Source organism: Sebastes umbrosus, chromosome 19 (genome assembly GCF_015220745.1).
Source record: "Sebastes umbrosus isolate fSebUmb1 chromosome 19, fSebUmb1.pri, whole genome shotgun sequence".
Lineage (NCBI taxonomy): Eukaryota > Metazoa > Chordata > Actinopteri > Perciformes > Sebastidae > Sebastes > Sebastes umbrosus.
The window spans coordinates 13,201,510-13,217,632 of NC_051287.1; the positions used below are offsets into that span (position 1 = coordinate 13,201,510).

General features: G+C 41.8%; 1 protein-coding gene across 1 annotated transcript in view; it reads left to right on the forward strand.

Annotated features, from left to right (window-relative positions):
- LOC119478064 (lipoxygenase homology domain-containing protein 1-like) overlaps positions 1-16,123 on the forward strand; it is a 33,474-nt gene that overhangs the window by 12,083 nt on the left and 5,268 nt on the right. The window contains 28 exon segments of the mRNA XM_037752468.1: positions 133-293; positions 388-474; positions 1,795-1,930; positions 2,030-2,184; positions 2,271-2,431; positions 3,461-3,537; positions 4,119-4,315; positions 4,392-4,584; positions 4,682-4,842; positions 4,932-5,268; positions 6,364-6,515; positions 6,966-7,099; positions 7,569-7,720; positions 8,174-8,278; positions 8,357-8,485; positions 8,576-8,743; positions 8,845-9,026; positions 9,165-9,281; positions 10,118-10,280; positions 10,558-10,712; positions 10,838-11,047; positions 11,630-11,660; positions 11,663-11,755; positions 11,888-12,099; positions 12,227-12,412; positions 12,847-12,974; positions 13,068-13,185; positions 15,153-15,330. Coding sequence (XP_037608396.1) covers positions 133-293; positions 388-474; positions 1,795-1,930; positions 2,030-2,184; positions 2,271-2,431; positions 3,461-3,537; positions 4,119-4,315; positions 4,392-4,584; positions 4,682-4,842; positions 4,932-5,268; positions 6,364-6,515; positions 6,966-7,099; positions 7,569-7,720; positions 8,174-8,278; positions 8,357-8,485; positions 8,576-8,743; positions 8,845-9,026; positions 9,165-9,281; positions 10,118-10,280; positions 10,558-10,712; positions 10,838-11,047; positions 11,630-11,660; positions 11,663-11,755; positions 11,888-12,099; positions 12,227-12,412; positions 12,847-12,974; positions 13,068-13,185; positions 15,153-15,330 — 4,278 coding nt within the window.

Sequence of the window (16,123 nt, forward strand, 5' to 3'; positions counted from 1 at the left end):
GATCTCTCCTCGTTGAAAAAAATGCAAATCACTCATTTTCTCTATACCAACACACAATTGAAGTTGCGTTTTATTGAATTATATCTGAATCTGAAAACACGTTGGCTTCTGATTACTCTTCTTCTGCTCCAGAGTACCCATGGTCCCTGTGGATTTTGACATCAGATGTGAAGGGGGCAGGGACAGACGCCCAGGTGTTTCTGCAGATCTATGGAGAGAAGGGCAAGTCTGATGAGATCAGACTGGAAAACAACTCGGACAGTTTTGAACAGGGCCAGCTTGATAAATTCATGGTATCATCTGCTAAACTGAGCACATCACAGCTTCTTCCACTTCTCACACTGATCCTAAGATTGTTTTAAGTATCTGTCGTTATTTTCACTGTAGATTGAAATGCCAGACATGGGAAAACTGCTGAAAGTGCGCATCTGGCACGAGAAGAGACACCCATTTGCTGGCTGGCATTTAGCGAAGGTGAGACCCATCGATCTGTCTGCCTGATGTGTCAGTGTAAGCTGTTAAATCCCCTCTTGGCACTAAATTAGACACTGACTTAGAGTTTAATGTTGCACCTGATCTCAGAAGTAGAGAAGAGAGACTATATGTAAATGCAGTGGTGGAGGAAGTACTCAGATCTTTTACCTAAGTAAAAGTACCAATACCACAATGTATAAGTACTCCATTACAAGTAAAAGTCATTCTGAAGTAAAGTAAAATATCAAAAGTAGAAGTACTTGTTTTGTGAATGATACATTATTATATTTATATTATATTACATTTTACATCAGTAGTTTGGTTCAGTGGTTCCCAACCCTGGGGTCAGACTCCACAGGGTCATAAAATAAATCTGACGGGTCGTGAGATGATTAATCAGGTAGAAAAGAAAATTGAAATTGAAAGTTTTGATCTGCCGTTGGCACTACATGAAAATTAAAGGTTCTCCAAAGTGATTCAAATCCATCCTAAGAGTGAAATTAATGCGCCAAATTTATCATCAATCGATCCGATAGTAGTTGTTGAGACATTTCACTCAAAACCACAGCTGTCAACCTCATGGCGGCGCTAGAGGAAAGAGTCAGGGGATCAACAAAGTCATTAGGATACACCGTCTAGGAAACACGAATGTCTGCAACATTTCATGGAAATCCATCCAGTAGTTGTTGAAATATTTCAGCCTCGACCAAAGTGGTGCAACGACCGGCAGACAGACAGACAGACAAAGCTATCTCTGGAGCCGTGGCTAAAATCGTTCTGCTACACAAAATTCTATTAATACTTTGGACTTTGGACTTTTATCTAATCTTTGATTTTTAGTGAAATGTTGGAGAATTTGATCTTTTTGGGATTCAAACAGTTATTTAAATGAAATTATTGAAAAATTTGGGGCGCCAAACTAGAGCAGCCACTGGTTTGATTTTTAACAAATAGTATTTTAATAAACTGATTGTTTTTTTGTAACTAGTAACTGTATCTGTCAAATAAATGTAGTGGAGTATAAAGTACAATATTTCCCTCTGAAATGTAGTGAACTAGAAGTATAAAGTAGCATAAAATGGAAATGCTCAAGTAAAGTACACAGACCTCAAAATTGTACAATACTTGAGTAAAAGTACTTAGTTACTTTCCACCACTGTGTAAATGAGGCTGTAATTCAAATGGTTTTGCAGGAAAAAAAAAAGTAAACCTTTTCTCAGTTATACGCTTTTTGAAAAAGCTTCAGTCTTCATTTGTCTGAAGGTTCGATCATAAACCAGAGATGAAGATGATGACACATGTGGCTTTGACTTTCTGCAGGTCACTTTGCTCAAAACCCTGACGATGGAGGAATATTCCTTTGAATGTGGCCGTTGGTTGGACATCAACGAAGACGACAATGAGATCGTCAGAGAGCTTCCAGCTACCGGAGCGCTCATCGATGAGCCGTTGCCCTGTAAGAAACGCACACAAATATGCTCCTGGATACCCACAATTCTCTGTGTGAATGTAGGTGATTCATGGAATATAACGTGTGTCCATCTCTGTTTTTCAGTAATAAAGTATCGTGTTACTATCTGCACTGGCAACGTCGGTGGCAGTGGCACCGACGCCAGCGTCTTCCTCAACGTTATCGGTGACCTGGGCGACACGGGGGAGAGACTCATGTTTATGAGCAAGAACAACGTCAACAAATTTGAAAAGGGCAATGTAAGTACATTATTAATACAAACAAAATAAGTCTGGGAAATGCACTGCAAACACCTTTAACTGGCTTTCTCTCTGTCTTCCCTCAGCACGATGAGTTTCTCATCGAGTCCGTGTCCTTGGGCCAGGTGCGCAAAGTACGTGTCGGCCATGATGGTCGCGGTGGAGGCTGTGGTTGGTTCCTCGATAAGGTGTTGGTCCGGGAGGAGGGCCAGCCAGAGTCTGTGGCCATTGATTTCCCCTGTTTCAGGCAAGGAAATAGTACTTTACACATGACTTAAAGGAACAGTGTGTAAAATTTTGGGGGATCTATTTGCAGAAATAAATCAATAATATTAATAACTATGTTTTCATTCGTGCATAATAACCAGAAACTAAGAATCATTGTGTTTTCGTTGGCTTAGAATGAGTCATTTATGTCTACATAGGGGAAAATGGTAAATTGTGTTTTTGCAGGAAGGCCTCCAGTCTTTATGCCAAGCTTCTGGCTGTAGCTTCTTATTTACTGTACAGATATGAGAGTGGTTTTGATCTTCTAATCTCGCTCTTGGCTATAAAACAAATAAATGTTAAATTTTCTTCTTAATTATTTAAGTCTAACCCACCAAAACACCAAACTGCTGGAAGCCTCATAAATCAGCCACGCTTCCGTTTTCTAGTTCTCCAGTGGCAAGTGTTTAAGTAGTTAGGCAGCTGATGGATGACTTTGCCACTACAAATGGGAACTAAATGCACAGTGGTGAGCCAGCTCTCTCCTTCAGTAACTGGAGCCAAACCGCAAGGCGGAGGTGCAGTGTTACATCTCTGTCTGTCTGTCTGTCCTGTTAAAAGGGAAAGGTTTGGTAGCTTCCAATGCAAAACAATGTAGAACAGTTGTTTGTTTTGTGTTGCTTTAAGTGGTTATGTTCTATTTGATCTTTTTCAGATTAATCACATTAATCTGAAGGCTAATGGTGATTTAATTTCCTCACAATGATAAATAATCTTTGGCTACGTTAAATGTGAAAATGTGATTTGAAATGGAAGCTCATGCATTAAATATAAACTTGGCAAGACCTGACAAATGCAATTGTTATAATGCATAGCTCCAGCCAATGTATTTTAATATTTGGGTCTTACCTTTTCTCCCTTATTCCTTGTGTAAACTGAATATGTTTCCATGTTTATAAGTTATAAATTCTACTTTACACACATTTAAATATTCTAGGAGGTTCGGTGGGAGAGTTGATCTCATCCTTTGTTTACTGCTGTAGGATTCAATTTGTCTGTTTTTCTTCAGGTGGTTGGACCGTAATGAAGATGATGGACAGATCGTCCGCGAGTTAGTCCCAGCTGGAGATGGCGTGCAACTCTTTAGTGAGTAAATAAATAACATTTTAAAGGGATAGTTTGGGTGTTTTGGAGTTGGGTTGTATGAGGTAATCATCCATAGTCAGTGTATTACCTACAGTAGATGAAGGTTGGTACGCTCCCAGTTTGGAGAAGCAGACAGGAGTTACTGCACGTAACCAAAGCAATGTACTGCTCTGGACGGGGCTTATCTTATTTTAGCCACCTAAAAGAATCAATTTCAGTTTAAGCTGAAAGGGCTGTCTGATGGCAAGGTAAAGTGGTGAAAATATTCTAAATATAGCGTACATTTGAACTGATCATTTATTTAGGTGGGCCTTTCTTTTAGGTGACTAAAATACATTTTCCTGCTGCCCCTGTCCACAGCAGTACATTGCTTTGCTGCCATGCGGTAACTCCTGTCTGCTGACCGCCATCTACCGTATGTAATACACTGACTATGGATAAGTACCTCATACAACCACACTTCAAAACACCCAGACTATCCTTTTAAACCAAGGATAGGTTAAGCAAACTAAAAAAAGGACGACAAATCGTATTAATGCTTGTGTAAATTACATTAATTCCCGTCCGTCCATCCTCCCAAGATGTCAGCTACCACGTAGCAATCAAGACAGGCAGTGTGAACGGGGCCAGCTCGGACTCCAGGGTGTTTGTCAAGCTGTACGGTGAGAAGGGTGACACTAGCAAGATGATACTGGCAGTCTCCGACAACGACCTCAGGAACTACTTTGAGACGGGACAGACCGACATCTTTACCATTGACACCTTTGACATCGGACAGGCAAGTTCTTCAGACATGAGAACACTTCACAGAGAACACAGTTTATCTGTATATCTTATGTCCTCCGTTTTTACAGATCAGCCGTCTCCTGATTGGTCACACCAATGAGGGTTTGCGCGCCGGGTGGTTTCTGGACAGCGTGCAGATCTCTGTGCCAGTTCATGGAATGCAGTACATGTTCCCGAGCCACCGCTGGCTCTGCAAAGACGAGGCTGATGGGAAAGTGGAGGTTGAGATCTATCCCAGTGAGATCCTGGAAATCGAACGATGTAAATAACAACAACATTGAAAGTACTGTACAGTCAGAATTCATCATTTTAAACACAGTAACAGTGATTATTTGCTCTGCCTCTTCTTCTCTAACAGTGATCAACTTTGAAGTAACAGTGGTCACAGGGGATGTGCGTGCAGGCGGCACCAACGCAAATGTCTTCTGTCAGATCTACGGAGATGAAGGAAAAACTGAAGTCATCGCTCTCAAGAGTCGCTCCAACAATTTTGAACGTGGCACCACTGAGATCTTCAGGGTGTGTATGAAGCCTGTGTCCTGTTATGTCAATGTATGCAGGAGATTTAAGTTCCTGCTTTTAACCGCCGTTTCACACCTACAAACCAGATTGAGGCTCAGGATGTCGGTAAGATCTACAAGATACGCATCTACCACGACGGGAAAGGCATCGGCGACGGCTGGTTCCTGGAGACGGTGAACATCAAGAGGCTGACGATGGCTATGGTGCAGATCGAGGTGGTGAAGAAGGAGGACACCAAGAAAGACAAGAAGAAGGACAAGAAGAAGAAGAAGAAAGAAGAAGAGGTGGAGATGGAGATAATTGAGGAGCTGCAGGAAGTGGTGGAGGCGTTTAATTTCCTCTGTAACCGCTGGCTGGCCAGGGATGAGGAGGATGGGGAGATTGTGGTTGAGCTGCTGACTGAGGACAACGAAGAGCTGGAGGGTAAGTAGAGCATGAATGTGATGTGAAATATGAACATTTGAGGTTAAAAAATATTGTTTCATTTTGTTGACATATTAGGGTCGAAGGTTTTACTGAGGGGAATTTTTACATCTATTTTTATCACTCTATAAATCAGAAAATACTGTCAACAGCCATAACATGTTATATAATTCAGGCTATGAATAATATATGAACAAAAGCCTCAGTAAAAACCTTCTGAATATACTAGGTAGTAATGAAACTGGAAAGCTTGGCGGATGTAAGTGCTGCTGAAGTGGAGATTTCTGGTTCAGAGTCTGAGTGAAAAAACTCATTTTGAGAAAACAACCTTTAAAGATATGTATTGTTAAATTTCATACATTTTGCAAGACACTTCAGGTGAATAGGGTAACAAAATCTAACTAATATTTATCAACATGAAACTTCCCCAGTTGATTACTCACATTAAGACAATATTCTTTTGTATTACAAATTTTCTGAAATGTTATGAATATGCAAATGAAGCATCATCTGCTAGCTTTTGGTGAATTTAGGATAAATCTGCAGACGCAAATATGTAAAGTGAAGTAAAATAAACATCCATATGTGTAGTTTGGATGTTTTCTTCTTTCTTCTTTGGATGTTGTGGAAGTAAAATAGCCCAAAATCTCAAAATTGACCAGTGCATGATAAACGATAATATTGACTGGGGTGTTTCCCCTTCATTGGGACATTTCGAATTAATGTTGCATTAGGTCAGTGGTTCTCAACCTATTGTCTTTGAAGCCCCCTTGCTTGTATCTAAGAAAAGCTGAGCCCATATAGGTTTTCGACTGCAGTGAAAATGTTATTGAAAGGCTAAATGCCAACAGATATGGACTGAAGCAGAATATTTTGTAAGATTTAGCTTCTAAGTAGCAAAAAAATATATAATTTTAAATAGTTTTATATACAGACTTTTGCATAATTATCCAGTAAGTGTGTTATTATGATTTTATTTATACATTTATACAGGGGGCCCAGACCCCAGGTTGGGAACCACTGCTTTAGGTAAATCAAGTGCAACGTTAAAATATCAGTCATGATGTGCACTTTGTAACTGTGTTTTCCTCCCAGTGAACACATATGAGGTTCATGTGTTTACTGGGACTATGTGGGGGGCTGGGACTGACGCCAACGTTTACGTCAACGTCTACGGAGAGACCGGCGACACGGGGGAGCGACGGCTCAGGAAGGCAAACAACCTCAACAAATTTGAGAAAGGCCAGGTGAGCTTTGTTTCTGTCAGTTCTAGATGTGCTAGATATTATTTTTTTCTGTGATAATCTGAGAATTAATATAAACTTTTGTTTGACATTTTGGGAAATATGCTTATTCACTTTCTTGAAGAGAATTAGATGAGAAGATTCATACCTCTCATGTCTGTTTGTTAATTATGAGACACTTAGCTTATAACAAGTGGATCAGGGTGAAAACAGAGGCTTCATTCTTCCACTGTTCATAATGTATTGTAGATGTATTTGTTTGACCTGCTGCATGGTCATGTTTGCTATAATTGATACTGTTTTCCTGCCTCTATTGTCAAACCAATGTTTGGATCTAAGTTGCCTTGCACGTTAAATACAGGTCAGATAAATAAGTAATGAGGTTCTCTGCTAAGCTGAGACCTGTGACATTTCTTGACCCTTGTGTCGCTGGTTTGTTCTCGTGTGACCCAGGAGGACATTTTCAACATCACAGCGGTCGACTTGGGGACCCTGAAGAAGCTGAGGATCCGACATGACAACAGTCAGGCCAGCGCCGGCTGGTTTTTGGACAGAGTGGAAATCGTAGACAACAAAGATGACACCACGTAAGCCATGACGATGCTAGAGAGACAGCAGAGATCCATTAGCACTTAAATTCAGATGTGTAACTGCATCTTCACACAAATCCCTTGAATAATTTAGCCAATTAATTACAATAAATATAGTTAATCATTTATTTCATAGATAAGAAATGATTCACACTTTGCTGAGTCATTCTAGACACCAAATCATTGCAACAGCTTTCACAAAACAGCATCATCCTGCATACCAGGCAGAAGCTTTGCACATAAAATGTCTGTAGAGCTCCACCGTGTGGTGTCAAATGGTTCCTCTGAAATATTCTGGTTAAGCGACAGCCTGTCTGTGGAGACTTGGGATCAATCTAAATAGAGATGGCCATTTGATTTTTTTGGACACAAGAACATTTGCCAGTCCTAAACATAGATTATTGTATTGCTACTATGCAGACTGTACACTGCACAAAATATATATTTATCATATATTGTGTTTTAGGTATTTTTTTCCCTGTAAACGCTGGCTGGCCATTGATGAGGATGATGGACAGCTCGCCAGGGAGCTAGTTCCTGTGGACGAGGCCTTTATGAAGAAAGGGGATGATGATGATGAGGAAGACTCTGATGCCACACTTGGCCTGGAACAGAAAGGTGAAAGCAACATTATGGCTGCCCTGAGAAAGAGAGAAACACTGTGCTGAAGAATCAAAAGCTGGGTTTCCACCAAGAAGGTCCCGGTAATTTTAGTCCTCGGAGCTACTTTTCAAGGAGCTGAAAGGTTCCTTCAGCCCATAGTTGTCTGTGTTTCCACCGCTCGCAAATTAGTCCGCTGACATTTGAAAAAGGAACATGACATGGAACGAGGGCTGCTGGTGGTTGCAGGGGTAAACACACTCTGTAGCTTGCAGTTTGCAAAAAAACATGTTGAAAAAAAACACCCTGAAAGTTTCTGTTCTTTCAGAAAGTACAACCCCCGACCAGGGTCTTATTTGGGGGTAAAATGTCCACTGAAGTTTATTTAGTGACCTCTGGAGAAGACATTACGCTTTTAATAATCACAAGAATGCCTAATATTTAATTTATTCTGGTTTCTTATTATTACAGCAATGTCAACAACCTACACAATGAGGATAAAAACTGGTGACAAAAAGTATGCGGGAACTGATGCTAACGTTTTTATGATCCTGTACGGCACCAAGGATGACACAGGTAATATTTCAGACTATACTGAATTTATATCTGTGTGCATTTGTATTTTAAATTACTTTATGATGTGTGCATCTGCAGGAACAATTAACCTGAAGGCTTCAAAGACTCATAGGAATAAGTTTGAGCGGGGTATGATCGATGAGTTCATTGTGGAAGCCGTGGACATCGGACCGCTGAAGAAGCTGCGCGTTGGACACGACAACCGCGGTACAGTAGGACAGATTTCCCAGCCTGTGCAGTGAGTCATACAAAATTAGTCTACATGTGTGATCACAATAATTTGTGTTAATGTTTAAGGCGGAGGATCAGCAGGCTGGTTCCTTGACTGGGTGGAGATTGACGCCCCATCTCTGGGACTGAAGCTGCACTTCCCCTGCGGTCGTTGGCTGGATAAAGGGGAAGATGACGGCGCCATCGTCAGGGACCTTTTCCCTAATTCTCTTCAGACGGAGCATTACACACCATGTAAATCATCACTGCATGACAGCCTAGGTCACATCACACTGATATTTGTCATTTGATGCACACAATTGGTTATGTTTTTTCATTTGTTTTCATTTTTTTAGTTGTTCCTTACGAGATTAAAACTTCCACGAGTGACGTGTTCGGAGCCGGAACAGATGCAGATGTCTTCATTGTCCTGTACGGGCGAGATGCAGTGTGCACCCAGCAGAAGTCTCTGTGTGTCAACAAGAGGGAGAGGAGGATGTACTTTGAGAGGGGAGCTGAGGACATGTTTATTGTTGAGGTATAATAACAGTGTACAGTCATAAATAGATAAATAAGTAAAAGAGGCAGTGAAGAACAGCAAGACCATCAGTGTATTTACTATAGTAAATACTGGATACAATATTCATTTAGTGATGTTTTTCTGCTCTCTGTGCAGCTTGAAGATGTGGGGGATGTGATTGAAAAGATCCGTATCGGTCATGACAACCGCGGGGTCAACCCAGGCTGGCATCTGGACAGAGTGGAGATCAGACGTCTGCTCAGGAAGGGAAAGGTACTGCAGTACTAGTGCAAAATAGAAATACTCCATTACAAGCAAAAGACCTACATTGAAAATGGCACTTGAATTAATGTACGCATTATTTGCAAAATGTACAAGTGGCCCCAGTGAATGTTGTACCGGAGGTGAACCAAGTCATTGTTTTGCAAGTCATAAGTAAGTCTCAAGGCTTTATACTCAAGTCCTGAGTCCTGAGTTATTCCTTAGAGGAGTTCGCTCCCTGTATAACACATTTTAGTTTAAAAAAAAAAAAAAAAAAGAATCTTAAAAATACATAATTCCCCGATGCTTTGGCCCGACGGGGAGTCATCTCAGGCCCAGCGGGCCGCCGGGCTTGCAATAGGCTCACGGAAACCCTGCAATGTATCATATTTTATAAGATGAATATGTTTTGTATGGAAAATCTTAATCTGTTAATTAACTAGTAATTAAAGATGTCAAATAGATGTAGTGGAGTAAAAATTAAAATATTTGCCTCTGAATTGTAGTGGAGTAGAAGTATAAAATAGCAATAAATGCTAATTAAAGTACAAGTACTTCAAAAAACAGCTGATATTGATTTCAGTACTTGTACCTTAATGCTTTACAAGTATTTGCTATAGAGGACTTGCATTGTCTTTGTCAACATCTTACTTCTCACATCTACTGGTGATACACAAGCTCTATTTTTGGTCAGTAGGTGGAGATGTTCTCCTCACAGACAGATGAGGGTGGTCCAGCATTGTGATTTCAGAGACTCAGACAGAGACAAGACACTGTCTTTACCGATTCTTCTCTAACACACAAATGAAATAGCCTCTCTCTCTCTCTCTCTCCCTCTCTCTCTGTAGGGTTCAGAGACTGTCATCTTCCCGTGTGAGGACTGGCTCGCCAAGTCGGAGGGTGATGGAGAAACAGTGGGAGAGCTGGTGCCCTCTGACATCATCACTGAGAAACTTTCACGAGACGGAAGCCTAAAAGTCACCGAAGTGGAGGTGGAGGATGCCCTGGAGGGTATGCAAACACATGCAGACAAACAATACTGCACTTATACACACACACATGCAGAATATATGTGCAGGTGGTCCTGTCTTTCCCCACCTTTTCTGAGCACTGAAACAAGACACTTTTCACTTCAGGTCCTCTCTAATCCCTGAGTGAGTCTCTGTTATTTCAGTGGCACCTAACAGTGATGGAAAATTGCTTTCTTTTCACTCTATTTTCTGCCAATTGCACTCCAACCGATCCCCTGTGTCCCCCCCTTGTCTGTGATCATCGTCCCCCACTGCAGCTCACACATACAAAGTGTCAGTGATGACAGGTGATGTGTACGGAGGCGGCACCGACGCCAACGTCTTCCTCACAATTTACGGGGACCTGGGGGACACCGGGGAGAGGAAACTCAGCAAGTCGGAGACGAACAGCAACAAGTTTGAACGGGGATCTGTAAGAAAGCATTTTGTGTGTTATCCAATGAAGTGATAATTAATCCTGAATTACAGAAAATATATAAAACTACATGATTATACTTGTGTTATTATTTCACCAATGGTCCCGTCTTATCTCCCCAGGTGGATAAGTTCACTATAGAGGCCGTCGACCTCGGACAGGTTTTCAGGATAAAAATCCGCCATGATAACAGTATGATGAGTGCCGACTGGTACTTGGACCAGGTGGAGGTGTTTGACGTGGATACGGAAGAGGTCTTTCTCTTCTTATGTGAACGTTGGCTGTCCAGGAAGAGGGAGGACCGACGCATTGAGAGAGTCTTCTATGTGAAGGTAGCGTGTGTGTGATAGTGTGTAGGAGGTGCCTTAAAGTCATGTGTACGAATAGGGAAAGAGATATATAGTAGAAAAGAGAATATAAATAGTAAGGTTCCTTTTGGATCAGCTCACCCAGATTACAAAAAGACAGTATTTTTTCACTGACGCCTCATTGTATCTACCTGACATAGCCTACTGTAGATTTATGTGCTGAGGATTTAAGTTATCGCCTTCTTAGGTTGTTGGTTTCCACCCTATTACAGCGACAGTTGTTTGGGGTGCTCACAGCATCGACAAATTACAGTTGAACATCATTCTGCAGCTGTTACGATGTAGTTAGTGAGTGTAGTGAAGTGATAAGGATTAAGGTTTATTGTCTGGAAGCAGGGAATGAAGATTGATGTGGGGAAAGAATCCAGCTGGTGGTGGCAGAGGTTAGTGGGGAGTTGGGTGACTGGAGAAAAGAGGCAGAGCAAGGGGAGGTGGCTGGATGGGAGCGTGGCGAGACAGCAGGCAGCGGGCCACAATTCCTTGCGGCTGCAACTAGCATGGGTTTGTCTGCATCATTGTGTGTCTGTGTGTGTTGTGTTGTTTCAGGGTTATGAAGGAGTTAGAGAGAGCCTAAACAGTAAAAGAAGAACTCGGCCCTGACGGTGAAGAGTGTCGACAGCAACATGAACAAAAAAAGCAAAAAGAAGAAGGAGGAAGAAATTGAGCTCCCGAGTAAGAAAACTCTCCATCATTGTGTTACTGGGTTCATCCTCTGCTCTGTGAATGTTTGTCATTAATATTCTAACACAGACATCTTTACACAATCTCTGTGAATGAATAAGTGCTGTGCCCCTTCCTGTGCAGTCATACCATACCACGTCACCATCTGTACTGGACTGGAGCGGGATGCGAGCACCACCAGCAGGGCTTATGTGATCATTATCGGGGCCAATCACGCCCAGACAGAGAGGTTGTGGCTGGACCTGCCGGACGACAGGAAAGGCTTTGAGGCCGGCTCTCTTGAGAGCTTTCAGTCAACCTACGGGTCAGATGTGGGGGAGATCAAAAAAGTCGAGGTGAGGGAAGCTTTTAGAGTTTCAGTGCAGCATCCACACATACACACACACACACACACACACACATGAACACGCAGAGAAATACACCCACGTTGCTTGAAGTGATTGTTTCTCGTCCTCCCTGCAGCTCGGTCATGATGGGGCCACTCCTGAGAGCTGCTGGCTGGTTGATGAGCTGTCTGTTGCTGTGCCAACCAAAGGGGTCAAATATATATTTGCTTGCAAGTGCTGGCTGGCCAAAGATCGAGGAGATGGTTTGACTTCTAGAGTATTCAACGTGCTGGATGCAGAGGCCATTTCCATCTCCCAGCAGGTATGTAAATGTCTCAGGGCTGAGAACAAACATCACAGTTAAATGAAATTACTGCAACAGACGAGTGATGATGAGTCAATTTCTATCATGTTACTAATGAATCCAATAGAGCTATTTACTTTAGGGAAATGGTGAAAATGATTTCCACTTAATACCTTCAAATCTGGTAAATCTCTTGGTTTAGATGGGATTTTAAATTAATTTGAGTTCCTCCTCATATCCTGGCTGTTTTAACTGTAACACACTTTCCATATACTATTCACTATTATTTTATGGATGTTTGCAGCATCGCTGTCAACCTCATGATTGCAAAAAATATAACTATATCCTTGTCTAATGATGCTTTAGAGGTAATACTGCTTGTGGGGGATGGGTACAGTATGTGAAGAAAATATTATGAGTGAAATGTCTAATATAATATGATTTCATGTCAGATTATTTACGAGGTGACCGTGGTAACAGGAGACGTGCAGAACGCAGGAACAGACACCCTGATCTTCATGTCTGTGTTTGGAGCCAACGGCACCACAGAGGAGATGCTGCTGCAGAAGAATGAGGACAGGTAGTCACACATGGACATCAGAAAATGTAATTTAATTTAATTGAATAATGCTGCAGATGATAAACTCTGTGTTGTTTGTGTGGTGGACAACAGGTTCGAGCGCGGTCAGGAGGACACTTTCAACATGGAGATCGATGACATTGCTCCGCTGAGGAAAATGAGGCTTCGTATTGATGGCTCCGGCAGTCGACCTGACTGGTTTCTGGATCAGGTGGGCTCATCTTAAAGGAGAACTCTTTAGGAGTAGTACTGAATCTGTGAAAAATGTTTGTGGCTCCAAATAACAACAGATCTGGGGGTGTGGAGTTAGAAAGTAACAAGCTTACCAACCGGACCTCTGTGGCCCTCTGCTCAGCTCTGCTTGAGGCTAGAGGCTATATTAGTTTACCTTGCATAGCAGCATAATGTCACGAGATCACGCGAGAGAATTGCAGGATCACATGAAAATCCATCTTGTCAGGCTTCAAGTAATGTGTTTGTTTCTGGCACGCCAGAGCACGGACCAATCAGCGTCCTGTGCAAGAGTTTGATTGACAGATGGGTCATCCAATCACCTGCCAAGTATTTTTTTTAAAGTGCCTGCGCTTTTCCAAACAGTTTTAAATGATGTCTTCTCAGGTGTTTCAGTGTAACAAAGGTTATATATCAGCCGCTACTAGCATAATACACCCGAATCTCCGACCAAACTGTCAGCGGACAAGCTGCATTGTGGCTAAGGCAGGCACCAGGTATTGACAAAGAAGAACAATGCGTGAAATAAGAAAGACAATATCTCTGGACAGTTAATTTTGACTATTCTATAGTAGTGCAATTCTAAATCAGTGGAGTTCTCTTTCAACTAACCAGGAAAAGTAGACGTGTGTGTTCAGGAGACATTTGCATGCAAAGAAAATTGTCAAAGATTACAGCAAAAGGAAAGCTCTAAGCAGGTTTGAGTCTCCAGAATAAACTGATCATGCACAGGTTTCCTCTATTCTTGTTAAGGGCTGATTGGATATGAAGAGGACACTGCAGATCTCATCCATAAAACATAAAAACCAGGGGCATAAAAAGCAGAACAGTTCTTCCAAAATCAATAGTACAAAGCACTCACAGGTTTGTGTTTTTTTTACGCTGGCAGTGTATGCTGTAGGTCACAGGATCATTCAATCTATTATATCACACAGCTCACACACACACACTCACACACATCTATCCCTGCCTGCAGGAGAATGGTCAATGATTCACCCACCCACAAAGACACAGACACACACACAGCAGGGCTCCAGGTTCCTAGAGTGAGCATATTGACCCAATTTTATTCACCATGCTGTTGTTTCTGGCGTCACACACACACACACACACACAGTAATGAGCGCTGTGTGTGTTTTCAGTAGAGAGAAAACACTGAATTCCTTTAAGTGTGAATTTCACATATCACCATATTTTAATGCATACTCCAGCAATCTAATCAACAAAAATGGTTCAGTACTTTTTTTCTCTTTGGGTGACCCTGTGAGGACAACATCACTGCTCACCTCCAAATCCAGTCTGATGTCTCAGGCCAAATGCTTTGATGAAACCGAACACATTTCCTATGCAAATGTCTCCTCTGGTAAAGTCACCATGCCTGCGGAGCAGCAGAGCAGTCAGGAACAATACCAAGCCCTGTCCGTCCGTGCCTGGGACTCAGCGACTGCGAACATCTCCTTGACTTGACCCTGCACAGAGCCCTGTGTGTTCAGCATCACAAGCAGATGTGCTGCCTTTATGGATCGCCGGGTCCATGTATTGAAATGGACACAACAGTGCACCAGGCGGACTGCCAGCATAGTAATCTGCCCAAATAAATATGCAGAGTGGAGAGGTAATAGGAGGGTGGCTGCCTGTGCTGAGTCTTTGTCTGATAATAAGTTTCCCAGGACTAGCGATCAGAGATCCTGGGTGAGGCAGTGTTTGTGTTCATAACACATTAGTGTCCATAGTATGACCAATCATTGGTTAAATCTGCCCTTTTAAAGGTGTCTTTCTTCTACTGATAAGATATTCTTGTTAGGAATGGATCCATATTTATTGCACAAAAGCTTTCTTAATCATAGAAAACATGTGCATTCATACACTTTTGGTGTCATACTTTTTATTTCACTTATGTCAGGATTCTGAATGATGATTATTGTGATTTGAACTCTGTGCATCCAGGTGATCATGCGTAACCTGACCACAGAGGAGGTGTCTGTGTTCACCTATGAGGAGTGGCTCTCCAGGACACATGGACCCAAGAGAACGATGATCTGCGAGATGGCTGCTGTGGTAGACGAGGAGGTGATGGTGGAGATCACCACCTATATAGTCCAGGTCAAGACCAGTGACAGTGCAGGTAAGTCCTTAATACTCATAAAAAATGTTTTGTTAAGTTTATTACCCATTGAAAACTGTGAATGTGCAGCGACCTGTCCTGCTGCAGTCAGAGAAGGAGCTTTTTCTTTCACTATCCCTATGAAAATGAGTACATGGCAGTAATTGCAAACCTTCATGTGAAACTTGGGCATATATTTAGTTTACATTATCAGACAGACATACTGCAAAGCAGTGATTTTCAATCTTTTTAAAACAAAGACTTATAACAGGTTGCATATGTCAGTGTTTGTTGTTTAGTTTTATTATGATTTTTTTAGGAGCCTGAAGATGTAGAATTATTGAGTAATTCACAAACAAAAATCAAAGATTAGGGGGGAAAAAAAGTCTAAATATAATTTTTTGTGCAGCGAAAGTTCTCACTTTCCTCTACTGTTAATTATCTAATGACCCCTTGGAGGGTCCCGACCTACAGGTTGGAAACAGTGGGCTACCTCGTGGTCTGAGAATTGAATCCAATGCAGAAGTGAAGACTTAACCTGCATTCTTTCTAACAGCCAGCAGGGGGAATGAGGGAATGAGCCTACTTCTCACTTGATTTATTACCTCAGTAAACATTGTAAACATGAGTTTATGGTCTCAATCGATAGTTTCAAGTCTTCTTCAATACAGCATGATGTTCATTTAGTAAATTATGGTCCCATTTAGAGTCAAATAGACCATAAAGCAGGGGATGCTTTAGGGCGTGGCTACCTTTTGATTGACAGGTCGCTACCACAGTGTTGTCCGGTCTGGGAGTTGTCCATGTTTTTGTC